The following is a 15,290-nucleotide window of genomic DNA, read 5'->3' as shown; positions in this document are numbered from 1 at the left end:
GTAAGTATACTTCTAATATTTTTAATTAACTTCATGGTTGAATGAGAAGTACTCCAGCTGCCAAGATTAAAAGAAACTTGTCAGTACAATTAAATAAAAATAAACTACTAGAAATGATAGTGGAAGGGGGAAATGCTAAACAAAAATCTTTAAGTGCTTTCATTGAATTTAATTAAAACAAGGTATAATTAACTAGAAAAGTAATGCTGTCATCTGGACATTTGCACAATGTAGAAATTAAGCTCTCATTTGAATGAAGATGGATGCATCTAGTAAAACTACTAAATTGATTCTAAACATTTTGGGTTCCTCAGACATTTGCGTTGTTAGAACAGCATTCATTTCCAACAATCTGCAAACCTTGATCCACAGCTATTTGGGGGGGAAGCACGCTTTGGCTTCAATGCAATTGTTATCAGGTGCACAAGATACCCTGATGGTATGGATGAATGGGATGTTGAGGAGCAGGGAAAAAAATATTACCCACTTCAGAGTTTGGGCTACACTCTGATGTGCACATGGATTTCCTGAATAACCAGATTTCTGATTATGTTCCATTTCTCCAGCCCTTTGCACATGCGTTGAGTGGAGAAGCCATAGCAGAAATGGGAGCCTTGTGATGCTTTCATTGGTTTACATAGTTTAGGTTCTGTCACATTACACAAAGAAAACTGCTTCCTTCATCCCATTTTCCCTATTTCCTTGGGAACTTCAGAGGTGTGATACAGCCTTGGCACTGCTGTTACTGAGCATCATCCAGAGCTGCCAGGAATGATGTATAATGTAGAGTGTTCCCTCTAAGCTGAGTTAGTGTGAGCCAGCTCACAGTTTTTTAGCCTCTGGATCACACATTTTTGTCTTAGCTCAGGAAGGATGGCTCCAGAGCAAACTAATTTGTGCAGAAGCCAAATCTCCTGCTCACAACTTTAATTCCAAGTAGTTCACAAAGTAGAATTTTTGCTCACAAGACTCCACAGCTTAGAGAGAGCATTGATCAGTGCATATGACCACTGTATTATCTGTTACCATGGGGGCAATACTAAGGAGGTCTACTCAGTAGCAAGCCAATGTTATTCAGTAGTATTTTCTCCCAGGAAAGGGTCCTGAAGATCACATCCCATGACTTATCCCCCAGGATTTTTCTGTGGGTGGAAGGGTTTTTGCTTGCAGAGAGCAACATTCTTGGCTTCCCCCTCCAGTGGTAGCTTACTATGACCCCTGAAATCTTGTTCTTGAGAGCCAAAGGACCCTCAGGAGCAGGCTTAGGGGTGAGCTTCAGGCTGCTACAGGAGTGGAAAGGTGAGAAAGTTGCTCTCCATGAGTGGGAATCCTTCCATTCAAAGAAAAACACTGGGGGATCTAAGGCCACATCTTCTTGTATAGTCCTACGCATCAGTTACATTCTTGAGACAGAATTTTCCTGGTAGTAACCTCTCCTAGGACTGTTCTAGCAGGCATTTACTTTCTGCATTTAGGAAGGCAGGTAAGATTACTTTATGTCAAAGGGAATTTGGTGGAGGACAAACTGTTTTGGCAGGTTTACAGTGCATTCCTTAGCAGAATTACACCTTTCTAAACACATTAACTTAAATGGCCTTAAAGTGTGGTCCTGGTAACATGTTATGGTAAAAGACACACATCCTACATGTACACGTGTGCATCTGTTTGGAAGACGAAACCAACAGGCATTCACCTTACGAATTAAACTGGGGACCAGTACTCGGATGAATGTGGGGTTTAAATCATATGTTGAGCTGTACATGTGTTGAATATAACATGAGAACTACTCAGCATACATATAAACAAAAATCCTGTGTGCACAAATTGTGCATGCATTCATTGTAACTTTTGAACAGGGCAGATGTAACTCTGCTTAGAAAGGCACTGCTGACTGTTTTTTAACCTGTGTGTTGTTTTTACTTGTGGATTGACTGTTATTTTGCTTTTGTGTTCTTTCACCTCTTGTAGCTTTGTTAGTTGCCTTAAGTCTGTGGAAATATGGCAGGATATACATATTTTGAATAATTAAATAAATTCAAGACTCAGTGGAGCCACTAGGACGATGCTCGGTATAAGCTTTCCTAGACCTTCTCTCTAGTAATGCATTTTACAAAAAGGAAATGAGTGAGAGAGCTCATGTTGGATGGTGTGTGTGTGTGCATGTGTGTGCAATAATTGATCTAATGTGGGTTAAGTCTATACTCCAAAGTATTTTTGTCCAGTCATGACTGGATCTTGAGAATGGGTATTATTTGGAAACTTTCAGTTCCCTGTATTTTGGATTCTGCCTCATTGGCTGGATCCTATGGATCAGTTCTGCTAACAACAGCCTTTTTGCTTAGCAGAAGGAAACTTCTGCTGACATGAGGGTTTTCTGAGCATGTCAGAGGAAACCCTATTGAGCTGGGGGAAAGTGCTGCCATTAATAATGTGGATCCATGACATCCAATTCCATCACTGTGAATAATACACAATAACATACATTTTGGGAGAAGATCCTTAAGTGCTGCAAGAGTGGAAAAGCTTATTCAATGACCCTGAATAATCCTGAGCAGGTAAATATTGGTAGAGTTCCATGATAGCTAAAAGCTCCAACACACACACCCATTACATAAAGTACCCTTACTCTGTTGCATATAAATGTAATGTGCTAATAATGTTAAAGTAGATATCACTATCACCATGGGAACATGTGGCATCCTAGCCAATTGGTACAACCTGAAAGCATTATTGTTGTCATCCAGAATGTTTCCCCTTGAAACCTGTTGATGGGACTTGGAATATTTGTAGCTGGTAAATATTGTCAAATATGTTAAGGGTCCACAGTAGATAGATAAGCTGTTACCATTTGTGACTTCACCACCAACTGGTTGTCATCACTTACCCAGTGTTTCAGATTTCATAGCTCAAGATTTCAGCTAGGATTGAGGCAATTAATTATAGAGAGGTAAGACAGCTGGCAAGTAATGCACTGCAGTTTGGGTAGAGATGATGGAAACTCCAAGATAGCCCCATGATTAGCTTATATAATCAACCTGCTTGTGATTGGTAATCTGATCAGGGGATAGAAAGTACTTCCTCTTGTGATCCACCTTGAAAGAATGTACAAATAGAGATTTTTTTTTAACAAGACATATTATTGATCAAAAACAAAGCATTAAAATAAATGAAAGAAAATTCATTTTTCCAATAAGGTTGGGTTTTTTTAACTGTACATTTTGTAGCAAAAGGGGGGAGAGAGAAAAAGAAAATGTTTTGATCACAGGGATGTCATTTTCTAAAACTCCAAATCGGAAACATGACGAATAACAAGATCAAGTACACAGTCATGTCACAATATATCTCTGAGCTTTTCTTTAAAAAAAATACATAGAGATTTTCTGTGTGTGTCTTTCTTCTGTGCCTTATAATTTTTCTCTGCACATTCCTGAAAAATAATAAATAATAATGTGCAATTTTGGAAAGGGGCTCTCAGGAGGCAGATACTTAGGAACAAATAAATACAGGAAATGAATTATATGCAGCCTCTCACTGCTCTAAAAGCTGCAGATTTCCAGTTAAGTCATGATGTAGCGGCTGGGGGGGAGTGTGAGAGAATGCACATTTACCACTATTCCAGGTACTGTGGCAATGATAGTTTTAATAACTTTGTCTATCCATTCCAAGCCATATTTAATGGTCTGTTGTTGCAGGTATCTTGGCAAGTGAAAAGGGAAGGGAACCTGGTGAGGGGCAAGAGGATGAGAAGTTATAAAAATGACCTGGAATGTTAGGTGGTCAGTGATGTATCTTGTTTTCCGTGGCTCATTAGGAATATTCCCACCAACAAACAATCAGTTATATGACATGCCCAGAAATCTTAGATCTCATGCCCTTATTTTGACCCATATGATTACATTTCATTTTGTGGTACCAAATGAACAAAACTCTTTTTTTTCACAAAGAGATTTAAAAAAACAAACAAACTGGGTTGCTCCCTCTCACCCCATCTCAGACATCAAACATACACTTTATACTAATATCTTTTGTAGTCTGCCTTGCACATTGACAAACAAGAAACCATGAAGGCAGTGGAAGGGGGAGGAGTGATTTTCTAAAAAAATAATAACCTCTAGATTTCCTTTCTCTTGGACAAGAAGATCACAGGAGAGTTGTGCAGACAATTGGTCTTTCTGATATCCTGTTTTGTCAAAAATGTTTGGTGAAGAAAATAAAAAGAGCAACAAAAGGAAAAAAATACGATTTTTTTTTATTCCAGAGAGAAGAAAAATCGTCGGCCAAACAAAGGCAAGAAGATCTCCACAAGTTGCAGATATTCCTATGAAATTAAACTGAGGTGTTTTGCTCTTCTTCGTTCTCCTTCACTCAGATGTTGTCTTTCTGCAGGTCCTGGGACAACCACAGTGGCAGCTGGAGCTATCCTCTTGCCAGTCTTATATCCACTGGAGTGGTCTTCTCAGACAATGAGAAAATGAAGAGGGAGGGAATTACCCTCTGAATTAAATATGTGTTGCTTAACCTGCCTACATCATCATTACATCTTGGTTGAATGTTCATTGGGAGGCCGGGAGCTTTTTGGAAAGCACTGGATGCTATCAGTGAATTCCTCGAGACATTCACACATGACATAACGAATGTGTCGGGGGCATTTCATCTGCTCCACACACACACACTCCCTCCTATTAAAATTTCATGACCTCTCATATCCCATTTTACTTTTGCACAATCTTTAATACTGACTGACCAAAATACGGCTATGTGTTTTCCCCTCTCCCTTCATATTTATGGCCTTTTCAACAATTGTAGATTTTGTTATGCCAGGAGGGGCTGAGAATGGAATACAGGGCAACTCTAATTTACACTGTGCTTTCCATTACCCATTCTGAGCTCCCATAAGTCCCCTTTGCCCCTGTTAGGTCACTGTCATCATATTGCAAAAGCATGCCATTGACTGAGAGACTGCGCTTTGTCCAAATGTTTGTGATCTTTTTGGGATAATTGCAACACTGAGAGGTGGAAAAGTCCCCCATGTCAAAAGAATGGCTACGTTTAGTTTTACCCTCCAGTGGTAACATGAGGAGGCTACGAAATTTGGACTCCTGCTGGCCCAGCAGAGGCTCCTTGTCCGAGTGATGGGCCACTGTTAAAGTTCTGGAGTCTACTGTTTCCTCCTTTTTCTGACACTTCAGTTCCAGGGAGGCAAAAGCTCCCATGAGCCGATCGATGTTGTTGTGCTTTGGCCTTGATGGAGGCCTCCACTTACTGGACAATGTGCCCTGCTCACTTTGGAGGCTGTAGCCATCACAGTCACGACTATTCACAGAGCTAGAAGAAGAAGAGATGCTGCTATGTGCAGATTCACAGTTAAATTCCATAAGCTCATTCCTTACCACCACTTTTGGATTCACTTGTGGTAGGACCCCATTCTGGACAGGTTGGGATCCATTGGTTTGTGAGTAGACATTGCTGACAGTAGCCATCTTCCCTGGGGCATTGTTGCAAACTTTGTACCGGACCATGAGTATGACAATGAAGACCAACAGAGTTGCCACAATAATCCCTCCTATTACTAGGATCATCGTTCCACCAAGGAACTGGCTATGCATGGACTGGCACTGGGGATAATCCTCTTTGGTGTAGAACTGGGCACAACCCACAATGTTGGTAGCGGTGAGCGTTGTGGCAGTGTCATCCCACATGGCCAGAACACAAAGATCATAGCCAGTTCCAGAAACCAGGTTGTTCACCACAAAAGCCTTGTTTGTAGCAGGGATCATCCTTTAAGAAAAAGAAAACAGTATGAGCATGAGCAAGAAAGAGAAGCAGAGCAGTCACAGAACTACAAGTGTTATTAAACCTTAGGTTCTTTCACAAATACAAATAAGAAAACAGGAGAAAGATACACTTAAAATGATTTTAGCTGCTTATCTCCACAGTAGAACTGGCATAATTCAAACGTGAGTTATTTCTAACTATTTGTTGACTACATGCAAAGCTTGCAACAAGACTTGGGGTCCTTTGCAGAGCTCTGATGCTTCAACTTATCCAACACCCCAACGAGCCACTAGTACATTTAATTAGATGGGAAGTAATGTTACTTCAGCTTGACTGCTGAGAGGCTAAATGCACTCTTAACACATGGTTGCCACTCTTACGGTGGCAACCATGTATTGAGCTAATACTAGGACTCTACAAAATTTAGGGGTGGTTATATCAGCTTTGCTTGGGTTAGTAAGTTATGTTCCAGTTTCAAATATTTAAACACCCAGATATTCCAGAGGGTAACTGTACTTTAAAAAAAAGAACTTTGGCTAAAAAGACAAATGAATTAATGCGTATTGAGAAAAAAACCTGATTGGAATGCCCCCCATGTCAGCACACATATCTTTACTTACGATATGCGGTTTATTATTTAACATTCATGAAAATCATAAGATTGCAGGCAAAGGGGGGAAAGGAAAACATTGTTTCTAACTTATCACATTCCTTTGATGACACATTCATTTTATTTATTTATTTACTACATTTATACCCTGCCTTTCTCCCCAGTGGGAACCCAATGCAGCTTACGTTGTTCTCCTCTACTCTCTTTTATCCTTGTAACAGCCATGTGAGGTAGGTTAGGCTGGGAGTGTGTGACTGGCCCAAGGTCACCCAGCAAGCTTCCACAGAAGAGTAGGGATTTGAATTTGAGTCTCTCAGATCCTCATCCAACACTGTGATCTTCATACCACATTGGCTGTTCACCAGTGACATTGTAACATGTTGATTGTTCACATGATGATCCACCACAAGGAGATATTGCTCCTGAGCTCTTCCCTCTTTCTTGGTTGAAGGAATACCATGGAACCAAGCATTGCTGCTGGCTTAGAATGAAGATTGGTTTTAACAGCTTTGGCTCTCTACTTGCAGGAAAGTGATGCAGAGAGAGAGAGAACAATAGGCAAGGGGGACTGAATTGACTTTCCCACTTAAGATTTCATATCTGTGAATTAACCTCAAGTACCATAGTTCCCAGAATAATATCTTCCTACCGTAAATCCCCATAGGGCTTGGTAACCCTCACCTGGATAGCCCAGGCTAGCCCGATCCCATCAGATCTTGGAAGCTAAGCACGGTCAGCCCTGGCTAGTATTTGGATGGGAGACCTCGAAGGAATACCAGGGATATGACAAAGAGGCAGGCAATGGCAAACCAACTCTAAACATCTCTTGCCTTGAAAATCTTACAGGATCACCATAAGTCTTGATGTCACTTTTCACCACCACCAGGGCTAGGTAAGGTCAAAACCCATTTGAGATTACTCATAGGCACTGGAAATGACAGGAAACAGCAGCCAGGTATAAACAGTGGTTAGATATATGTAACCTGGCCAACTGGTAATGTCTACATTACCCCTGCAGATACATACTTAATGGATGAGTACATTTTTGAGTACATTTTTATTCTGTTCTTCCTCCAAGCAGCTCAAAATGTGTACATACTTCCATTTTATCCATTTTACCTTCACAACAACACTGTGAGGCAGGTCCAGCTAAGAGAGTATGTCTAGCCCAAAGTCACTCCGCAAGCTCCCATGGCAGAGTGGGGATTTGAATCCAGGTCTCAGTCTGCCCATGTAGCCAGTACAGTACTCTGACTCTGACTCACTCCACTAATCTGTATCTTGCCATGTGATTAGGCGTTACCTGGGACCATCAAGAGCTGCTGCTAACCAGTGTGGGTAGTTTTGGCCTAGATAGAGCAATGGCCCAACTCAGTCTTAGGTGGCTTCAATTGCAGTTCCCAGCACATGCAAAACATGTCTAAGAACTCAGGTTCAATCTCTGACAGTTCCCGTTTAAGACAGACAACTTAACAAAATATATTTGCAATTTTGCACGATAGAGCCTACCTTTTACATGTATACAGAGTTGCCAACTACCTAGAGAAAAAACGTCACATAAAAAAACTTCTGTAAGAGCTCTCATTAAGTCACAAAAAGAGATTGACAGACTCAGTCTTCACTTTCCTCCCTAAAGTTCTCACTTAATTGCTTCCCTAAAGTCACTCTTCTTCCCATTTCTGATTTCTCAGCAGCAACTCATATCAGGGAAGAAAGTTTTAGACCAGTTGAGGAACAGTCAGAAAGAAGGGGAAATGTTCTGCCAGCCATCCTTCTTTATTCACCAGTCTGTCAGATGGCTAACATTGGCAGCTCTTGCACATGTAATATGGCAAAAATGAGAGGTCTTGTGCAGGTGGCTGCACATAAATGTTCCGCTGGGGTCACCTAATGGTCTAAACTGACAGAGGAACATGTCTCTGTTCTAACCTGACAGATTAAGGAACATCTGAACACTGCTGACATCACAGTCCCTACAGAGAATGAGGTTGAGGATTCACAGAACATTTATTCTGCAATTTTCAAACCCTTCTCCCAAGGAGTTCAAGACAGCATACATGGGGTTAGATCCTGTGTTGACTAGTCACCATGCAGATCAGGAGGGAAGGAGTCAAATTGCTGTCTTCTTTCAGTGGAGCTGCACTGATGGAAGAGGCAGAAAGGGAGGTGTTGTCCACTCTCCGCTCCACATTGCAACCTCCTGACCTGTGTGGTTGTTCATGTGGATCTTGCAACCCCTGGGGATATAAAAGATTGCTGGGGGGAAGGGAAGGGAAAAGATTGCTGACTGTCACTCTCTTCCACTGATGGATTTGTTGGATTCAACTAATGGTTTCCCCTTCTCCATTTATGATCACAGCAGTCCTCTGAGATTGATTAGATTGACAGTATGACTAGCCCAAGTTCACACATGAAGCTTTTATAGTGAGTGGGGATTTGAACTTGGGTCTACCCACAAAAAGTTTACAACTGAGAATCTGAAGGGAGACGACAAAGGAAAAGGAGGGCATTAGAAATATGGGCAAACAGTGGGAAAATGTAGTTTCAGTAGAGGAAGGGAATTAAACAGCTGTGCCAAAGGTTTCTCAGAAAAGATGGATTTTTAAGGAGTGAAGGAAAGTGAAAGGTGTTTTGGGAACACAGTTCCACGTATAAGGAGCAGCAAAAGAAAAAGGGTAGATTTTCACCATAAAAAGTGTGTTTAACATAAAAAAGCAGGGCTATTTTTGGGCAGGAACGCACAGGAACGGAGTTCCTGCTGGCTTCAGAGTTGGCCACCCAGTACAGCTAAAACCTCTGCATGTGTGGCTACAGAGGGAAGGCCTGGAGAGCGACCCCCCCAGCGACTCCAAGATGGGCAGGCCGGGGGGGGCCCTGGAAGGATTGGGGAGGCATTTAAATGCCTCCCCGTGCCTTCCCTGGCCTGTGCAAGGGCTGGCTGCAGGGCGCCCGGGCAAGCCAAGGGAAGGCAGTTTAAACTGCCTTCCCTCCAAGGGCCAGCTTGCCCGGGCTCCCCGCAGCCATGCTGTCAGGGGTGTGGCCTAATATGCTAATGAGTTTCTGCTGTTGGGTGGGGCCTATTATGCTAATGAGTTCCTGTTGGGCTTTTTCTACAAAAAAAGCCCTGTAAAAAAGCATTATTGGGTATGTTTTGTTACACATCCAATTAATTTGAACACAGCCCTTGATCAGAAACTCCCACAGCCCCCCCGTCTCTTTCCCACATCTCCAACCTTTCACCCTCTAGCCCCAGTTCTACACTTGTCAGTTGACAAAGAAAAATACAATTGAATATATTTTCTTTCGTACTCCTATGGAAGAAATAAATTATTCTCCCCCCCTCCCCTTGACAGGTGAAATTTTCATTCACACTCTTGAATTAAACAAGCAGCAGGTTCACCTTCCCGCCTCAGCTGAAGTGTGAAAATAGATGAATCAGGATTAACAATTCTTTAATCCTTTTTTTAATTCACACCACATTTATCTGAGATGTAAATCAGACACCCCCTACAAACCTCGACTGGCTTTCGAGCAAGGGAACCTTTACCTTTACCTTTTTACAAACCTCACAGATTACGTGAGGCTGTGTGTTTCTTTCTGGCCTCCCTGCATCAAAGAAATTGCCATCTCATATTCTGTAAGGAGTCTTTTCATGATCTCTCTCCTGAACCACCACTCTTGACCTTTACCCAACCCGAACAACTTATCTTCCCTTTCCTTGCTTTGATCTTCTGCATTCCCACTTGTGAGGCACCTTTCTCTTCTCCCACTTATTCCTCCCTTTCACCTTTGATCAGATATCATTCAATTGCTGTTTTGCTTTCTCCTGGCTCCTCTGTCTCAAGTGGCTTGAACAATGAATACAGGAATGGAAAGTTCTGGTAAGTTCTTCAGTCTTTGCCTATGCTGTTCCATACAATAAAAGGTGACTGTAATTAAGATGGTTGCTTTAGGTAAAGGTAAAGGTTCCCTTGCTCGAAAGCCAGTCGAGTCCGACTCTAGGGTTGCGGTGCTCATCTCCGTTTCAAAGCCGAAGAGCCAGCGCTGTCCGAAGACGTTTCCGTGGTCATGTGGCCGGCATGACTACACACCGAGGCGCACGGAACGCTGTTCCCTTCCCACCGAAGTGGTACCTATTTATCGACTTGCAATTTCTTGCTTTCGAACTGCTAGGTTGGCAGGACCTGGAACTAGAGACAGGAGCTCACCCCATCTTGCAGCACCTGGGTCTCGAACTGCTGAACTACTGACCTTCCACAGCCTGCAGTTCAGCGTCTTAACCACTTGAGCTTTAAGGAGCAGGTAAATACATAAGAAATCTGTGCTGGATCAGATTAATGGCCCAGCTACTCCAGCATCCTGTTTCACACTGTGGCCAGCCAGATGTCCCCAAAAGGCTTACATGCAGGTCACAGGGGCCAAAGCTGCCCTGTGTTGTTTCCTATTTCCATGGTACTGAGGGGCCATGGCTCAGTGATAGAAGGTTCCAGGTTCAATCTCTGACCTTTCTGATTAAAAGGATTAGGTAGGAGGTGATGTAAAAGATCTGACCCTAAGTCCCTGGAGAGCCACTGCCAGCCTGAGTAGGCAATACTGACATTGATGGAGCCAGTGGTCTGATTCAGTATCAGGAAGCTTCAAATGAATTTGGATGATTTTTTTCGTCTTCTGAATATAGAAAATTCCATGTAATCATCATGTCCAATAGTTATGGATGGACCTATCTTTCATTAATTTGTCTAATCCCTGAAGCAGAGATATAAGTAGGGAGGTAAAAAAAATTGGGGGGAAACTAGTTCAGTTTCAAAGATCAGAGTTCTTTAATTGGATAAACCTACAGTCATTTTTCCCCCTGACCAAACTAGCAACATTTGTCAGAAGTATTGCCATTAAAACCGACACCTGGTTTTTCATCAACTGTGCATAAAAGATGTATAAATGGTATGACATAAAAATACCATATAATGTATAGATTGTATACAATGGTGTATGCAACAGAAACAAATGAAAATGTGAAACTGGTTAGATAAAATCAACAGGACAAAACAGGTCTTCCTGATTATGCAGGAAAATGAAAAGAAATAGTTCCAAGTGTACTCTGTATTGGGGGGGGGTAGAGGAGGAGGAGGCTTTTGGTGGGGGGCTTTTGGCAGGGGGTGCAGTTTAGTGCCCCCAAGGGCTGGCACGCTCTAGGCGAATGCCTAGTTCGCCTAGTGAGCAAGCTGGCCCTGATCATCATCATCGGCAGCTGGCCAGCAGCCACTGATGGCAAAGACACAGACCTTACTGGACTTCTGTTAGTCACACCTATTCCAAGACCAAGGGTGTGGCATGCATCTTTAAAATCAGAGAGCATGCTTTCAGAACATTAGCAATAAATTATAGTATGTGATAAGAGCTATTAGTAAGTACCAGCAGCTTTTCACAGAACACCACATAGGGTCAGCTCTTGACTAAATGTTCTGCTAATGGAACAAGTGGGGTATTTCCACTCATTCCACAACTTGATGCAGCACCCAGTTTGCCTCTCATGCTGTTCATGGGGGTTCCCTGTCCCCCAGGAACAGCTTTATGAGGAGATCAGCCATCTCCAGTGCAAGCTGGAAGTAGCAGTGTTCTCTTCCAGTGACTTGTGCCTTGTGCAGTGGCAAAATTGTGCCTTGTGCAGTGGCAAAATTAGACCTTCCACTTTGCATGGACTATATGTACAAGTCTCAGGGTCAGAATGCAAATGCACAAAATCCTTGAGAACCAGTTTAGAAAATATGATTAAAAAGTGTTTTTGCCTCCAAGTGGTCAAGAATGCTACTTGCAATTTACAATCAAATTATGATTCAAATGGGGGGGGGGGATCTCACCCATCATAGCGGTTCAAAATAGTGAAAATGACACTGGAACTAGGGATTGTAGCTGGTACATGACTACTGCAGAAGGCAATGGTCCAATATCTCATTTTCCTATATCCCCTTCTGCAAAACCCAATGCACTATTATTTTATATTTGAAAGTTTTAACCATTTTATATTTCAAGGACTATTTATTGTATCTTTTGTATTGTTTTTTATTGGTGTATTTTAAATGCTGTTAGCAGCCCCAAGCCCCAGTCGGGGGAGAGGGAGTGGGATATAAATTTTATAAATAAATAAATAAATAAATACAAATTTCATTGACTGTTGCTTGCAGAACAGGAAACTCACAGTGCAATAGCGTCACACATTACATTCTGAACTATGGGGAGGGAACAGAAAGAGAAAGAGATGATGACCACATGTTGCTCATAAACTGTTGTTCTAACATAAGGTCTTAACTTAGGTCTGAAAAGGTCCTCATTATAGAAACATCTCATGTTGAAGTTACCCTTTCTACTATTATACTAAAGTCAAGTGACAACGTAATCCTAAGCAGAGTTAGATCCTTCTAAGTCTGTGGAAGCCAGGGGGCCTAGAAGAATGTAGCTCTCTTTAGGACTGCACTGTAAATACCAGAATTTGCTCACTAGTTTGTTGTGTGCATTGTGACCTTACCTGATATCAAGACTTATAGTACCCATTCAATCAGGCTTACTCCCAGATAAGTGACTGCACTGTCAATAGGGTTGCCAACCTCCAAGTATATCCCACTATCAGGGGTCATTTCCTGCTGGAGCGCACAGGAGCGGAGCTCCGGCAGTAAAGAGCCCAGGGTGTGGGCACATGCAACAAGCCCCACCCACTGCTCCCAGCAGCCCTCAGTCAGAGCAAGAAGCAGCCAGGTAAGCTGCAGAGCCCCCCCCAGCCCCCTGGTCCAAAACAGTCCAGTGGCACCTTTAAGACCAAGTTTTATTCAGGTACAAGCTCTCCCTCCTCTGCGAGGACAGATCTGCACATTCCTCCCCCCTCCCAATAGCTAGCAATCCAAAACAGCCCAATGGAGCCTGAGCGGTGGGTGTTGCCTTCTGACACACTTCCAGTGACGTCCGGGGGTGTGGCATATGCAAATAAGTTATGCTGATGAGTTATGCTAATGAGCTCCTGCACCTCTTCTTCTACGAAACGACCCCTGCCCACTATTACAATTGATCTCCAGCCAACCAAGATCAGCTCCCCTGGAGAAAAAAAAGGCTGCTTTGGAGGATGGATTCTATGGCATTATATCCTGCTGAGCTCCTTCCCCTCTCCGGGCCCTGCCCTCCCTGGGCTTCACCCCCAAAATCTCCAGGTGTTTCCCAACCAAGAGCTAGCGACCCTAACTGCTAATCACAAGTCAGTCAAACTCTTACCTCATAAAGCGGCTGTAGACTTCGATCTGGCCAAATTACCCATATAAATATTTGCTTACATTGTCCATACATCTGAGCAGAATAATGTTGGGAAAGGGACTCAGAAGGTCACAGCTCTTTGTCCATGATGAGAAAAATACGATATTTCTAATAGCAGAGAAGGATCTGTGATCTTCTGCAGGTAGTTGTTTGCATGAGTAAGCTGGCCACACTAACATCCTGAATGAACAGGGAAGGGGGCAGCAATGTGAGTTCCCATGATTATTCCTGTTCCCAGGTTGCAGTGGTATATTCTCCTTTGTTAACACCGCAGTTGTTTTTCCCTGATATTTTCCGCCATGATAGATGGATTTCCCTAAAGTATTTATACATGCTCCAGCATAAACAAGTAAGCACGTTAATCAGCTTTCCCAATGCTCTTTCTTGATGAGGAATTATCTTATCAAGCAAAGGCATTATCCACTATTACTTACTGCTGCAATTTAAACTATATTTAGCAGCAGTGCCATCCTAGGTGCTGCATGGGACTGACATGATCCTTCCTCCAGAGGACTGTTTTTTATTGTTGAGAAAGAGGACAAGAGAAAACTAAGCTCAGCCAGGACATTAAGGGGCACAGGAGATAAACTTGTTGATGAGGCAGAAAGGGATAGGCAACCCTCCTGTGCACTGTGGCTACAAGAAAGAAAGTGGGGTTGAGAAGGATGCTGGAGGTGGGCAAGACAGCAAAGATACACTATAGTTGTGTTGAAATGCAAGAAGCAGGCAGGTTTTGCTAAATTTCACTCCCCATAAGACACACCCACCAGGCCCATAGCCAGGATTTTGTAATTTGGGGGGCCTTTAAATAAGTCGGGTGGCACTGACGTCTAAAAAATAAAATTTAAAATACTCGTCCCCACCGCCAGCTTGCTCAGCCCTTTGGGGGATCAAGCAACCTGTCATCACCCAGCTGCAGCACGCCTCACGCCCACCCTCCAGCGCTTTCCAGCTCCAATGACATCCCCCCATGAGTCACTAGGCAAATCTGCCCTCCCCCCTCCCTGCAACCTTCAGATCTTAAGCCCTGCCCCTGGTCCATGCACAGAGTGGTCTTGGGGGTGGGGAGAGGGCTGCTGCAGTTGCATATCTCCCGGTTCTTTCCTTGAGCTTAGTGGCTTCCCCATCTGTTTCTGATTGGAGAGCTTTTACCTCTGTCTCTTCGGCTTGTGTCGCCCTAGAGGAGGGGTGGGGCAGGAGGAAGCAGATCTGTGGCTGCCTCCAGGGCACTTGGACCAGTAGGAAGGATCACCGCTCCCGCCTCTTCCCAAATTTCTGCTGGGTGGCTTAAGGCACATGCCCATCGCCAGGACGGCATCATATGAGCCCAAGCTGGCATGCGCCATCATTTCTCAGTCATCACAAGGATGCAGTGTGCCATGCGCAAGGAAGCCGACTCCTGGCAGACTCCAAAGTGAAGATGGACGGGAATTACTTGTAGCAGAAGGGAAGAGGAAGACCTTGTTGGAAGGGGGTTGAGAGTCAGGGGGCTTGGGGGCTGGATGGAAGTTGTGGGGCCTTGGCAGGAAGTCAGGGGGCCAGGCCCTGAAATGCCCTGAAATGCCCCACTGTAGCTATGCGTTTCATGTACGTCCCACCCCCACCCCCC

General features: G+C 43.4%; 1 protein-coding gene across 1 annotated transcript in view; it reads right to left on the bottom strand.

The window, feature by feature from the left end:
• Positions 1-4,856: 4,856 nt before the first annotated feature.
• The window catches only part of LRFN2 (leucine rich repeat and fibronectin type III domain containing 2), a 110,400-nt gene continuing 99,966 nt past the window's right edge, over positions 4,857-15,290 (bottom strand). The window contains exon 2 of the mRNA XM_015408592.1: positions 4,857-5,778. Within this exon, the coding sequence (XP_015264078.1) occupies positions 4,857-5,778 (922 nt within the window). The remainder of the gene's footprint in view (positions 5,779-15,290) is intronic.

The sequence above is a fragment of the Gekko japonicus genome, unplaced genomic scaffold, assembly GCF_001447785.1.
Source record: "Gekko japonicus isolate JY-2015 unplaced genomic scaffold, Gekko_japonicus_V1.1 scaffold1534, whole genome shotgun sequence".
Classification (NCBI taxonomy): Eukaryota; Metazoa; Chordata; class Lepidosauria; order Squamata; family Gekkonidae; genus Gekko; species Gekko japonicus.
Note: the sequence above shows the minus strand (reverse complement) of the source record. Positions and strands in the feature narration are given on the sequence as shown.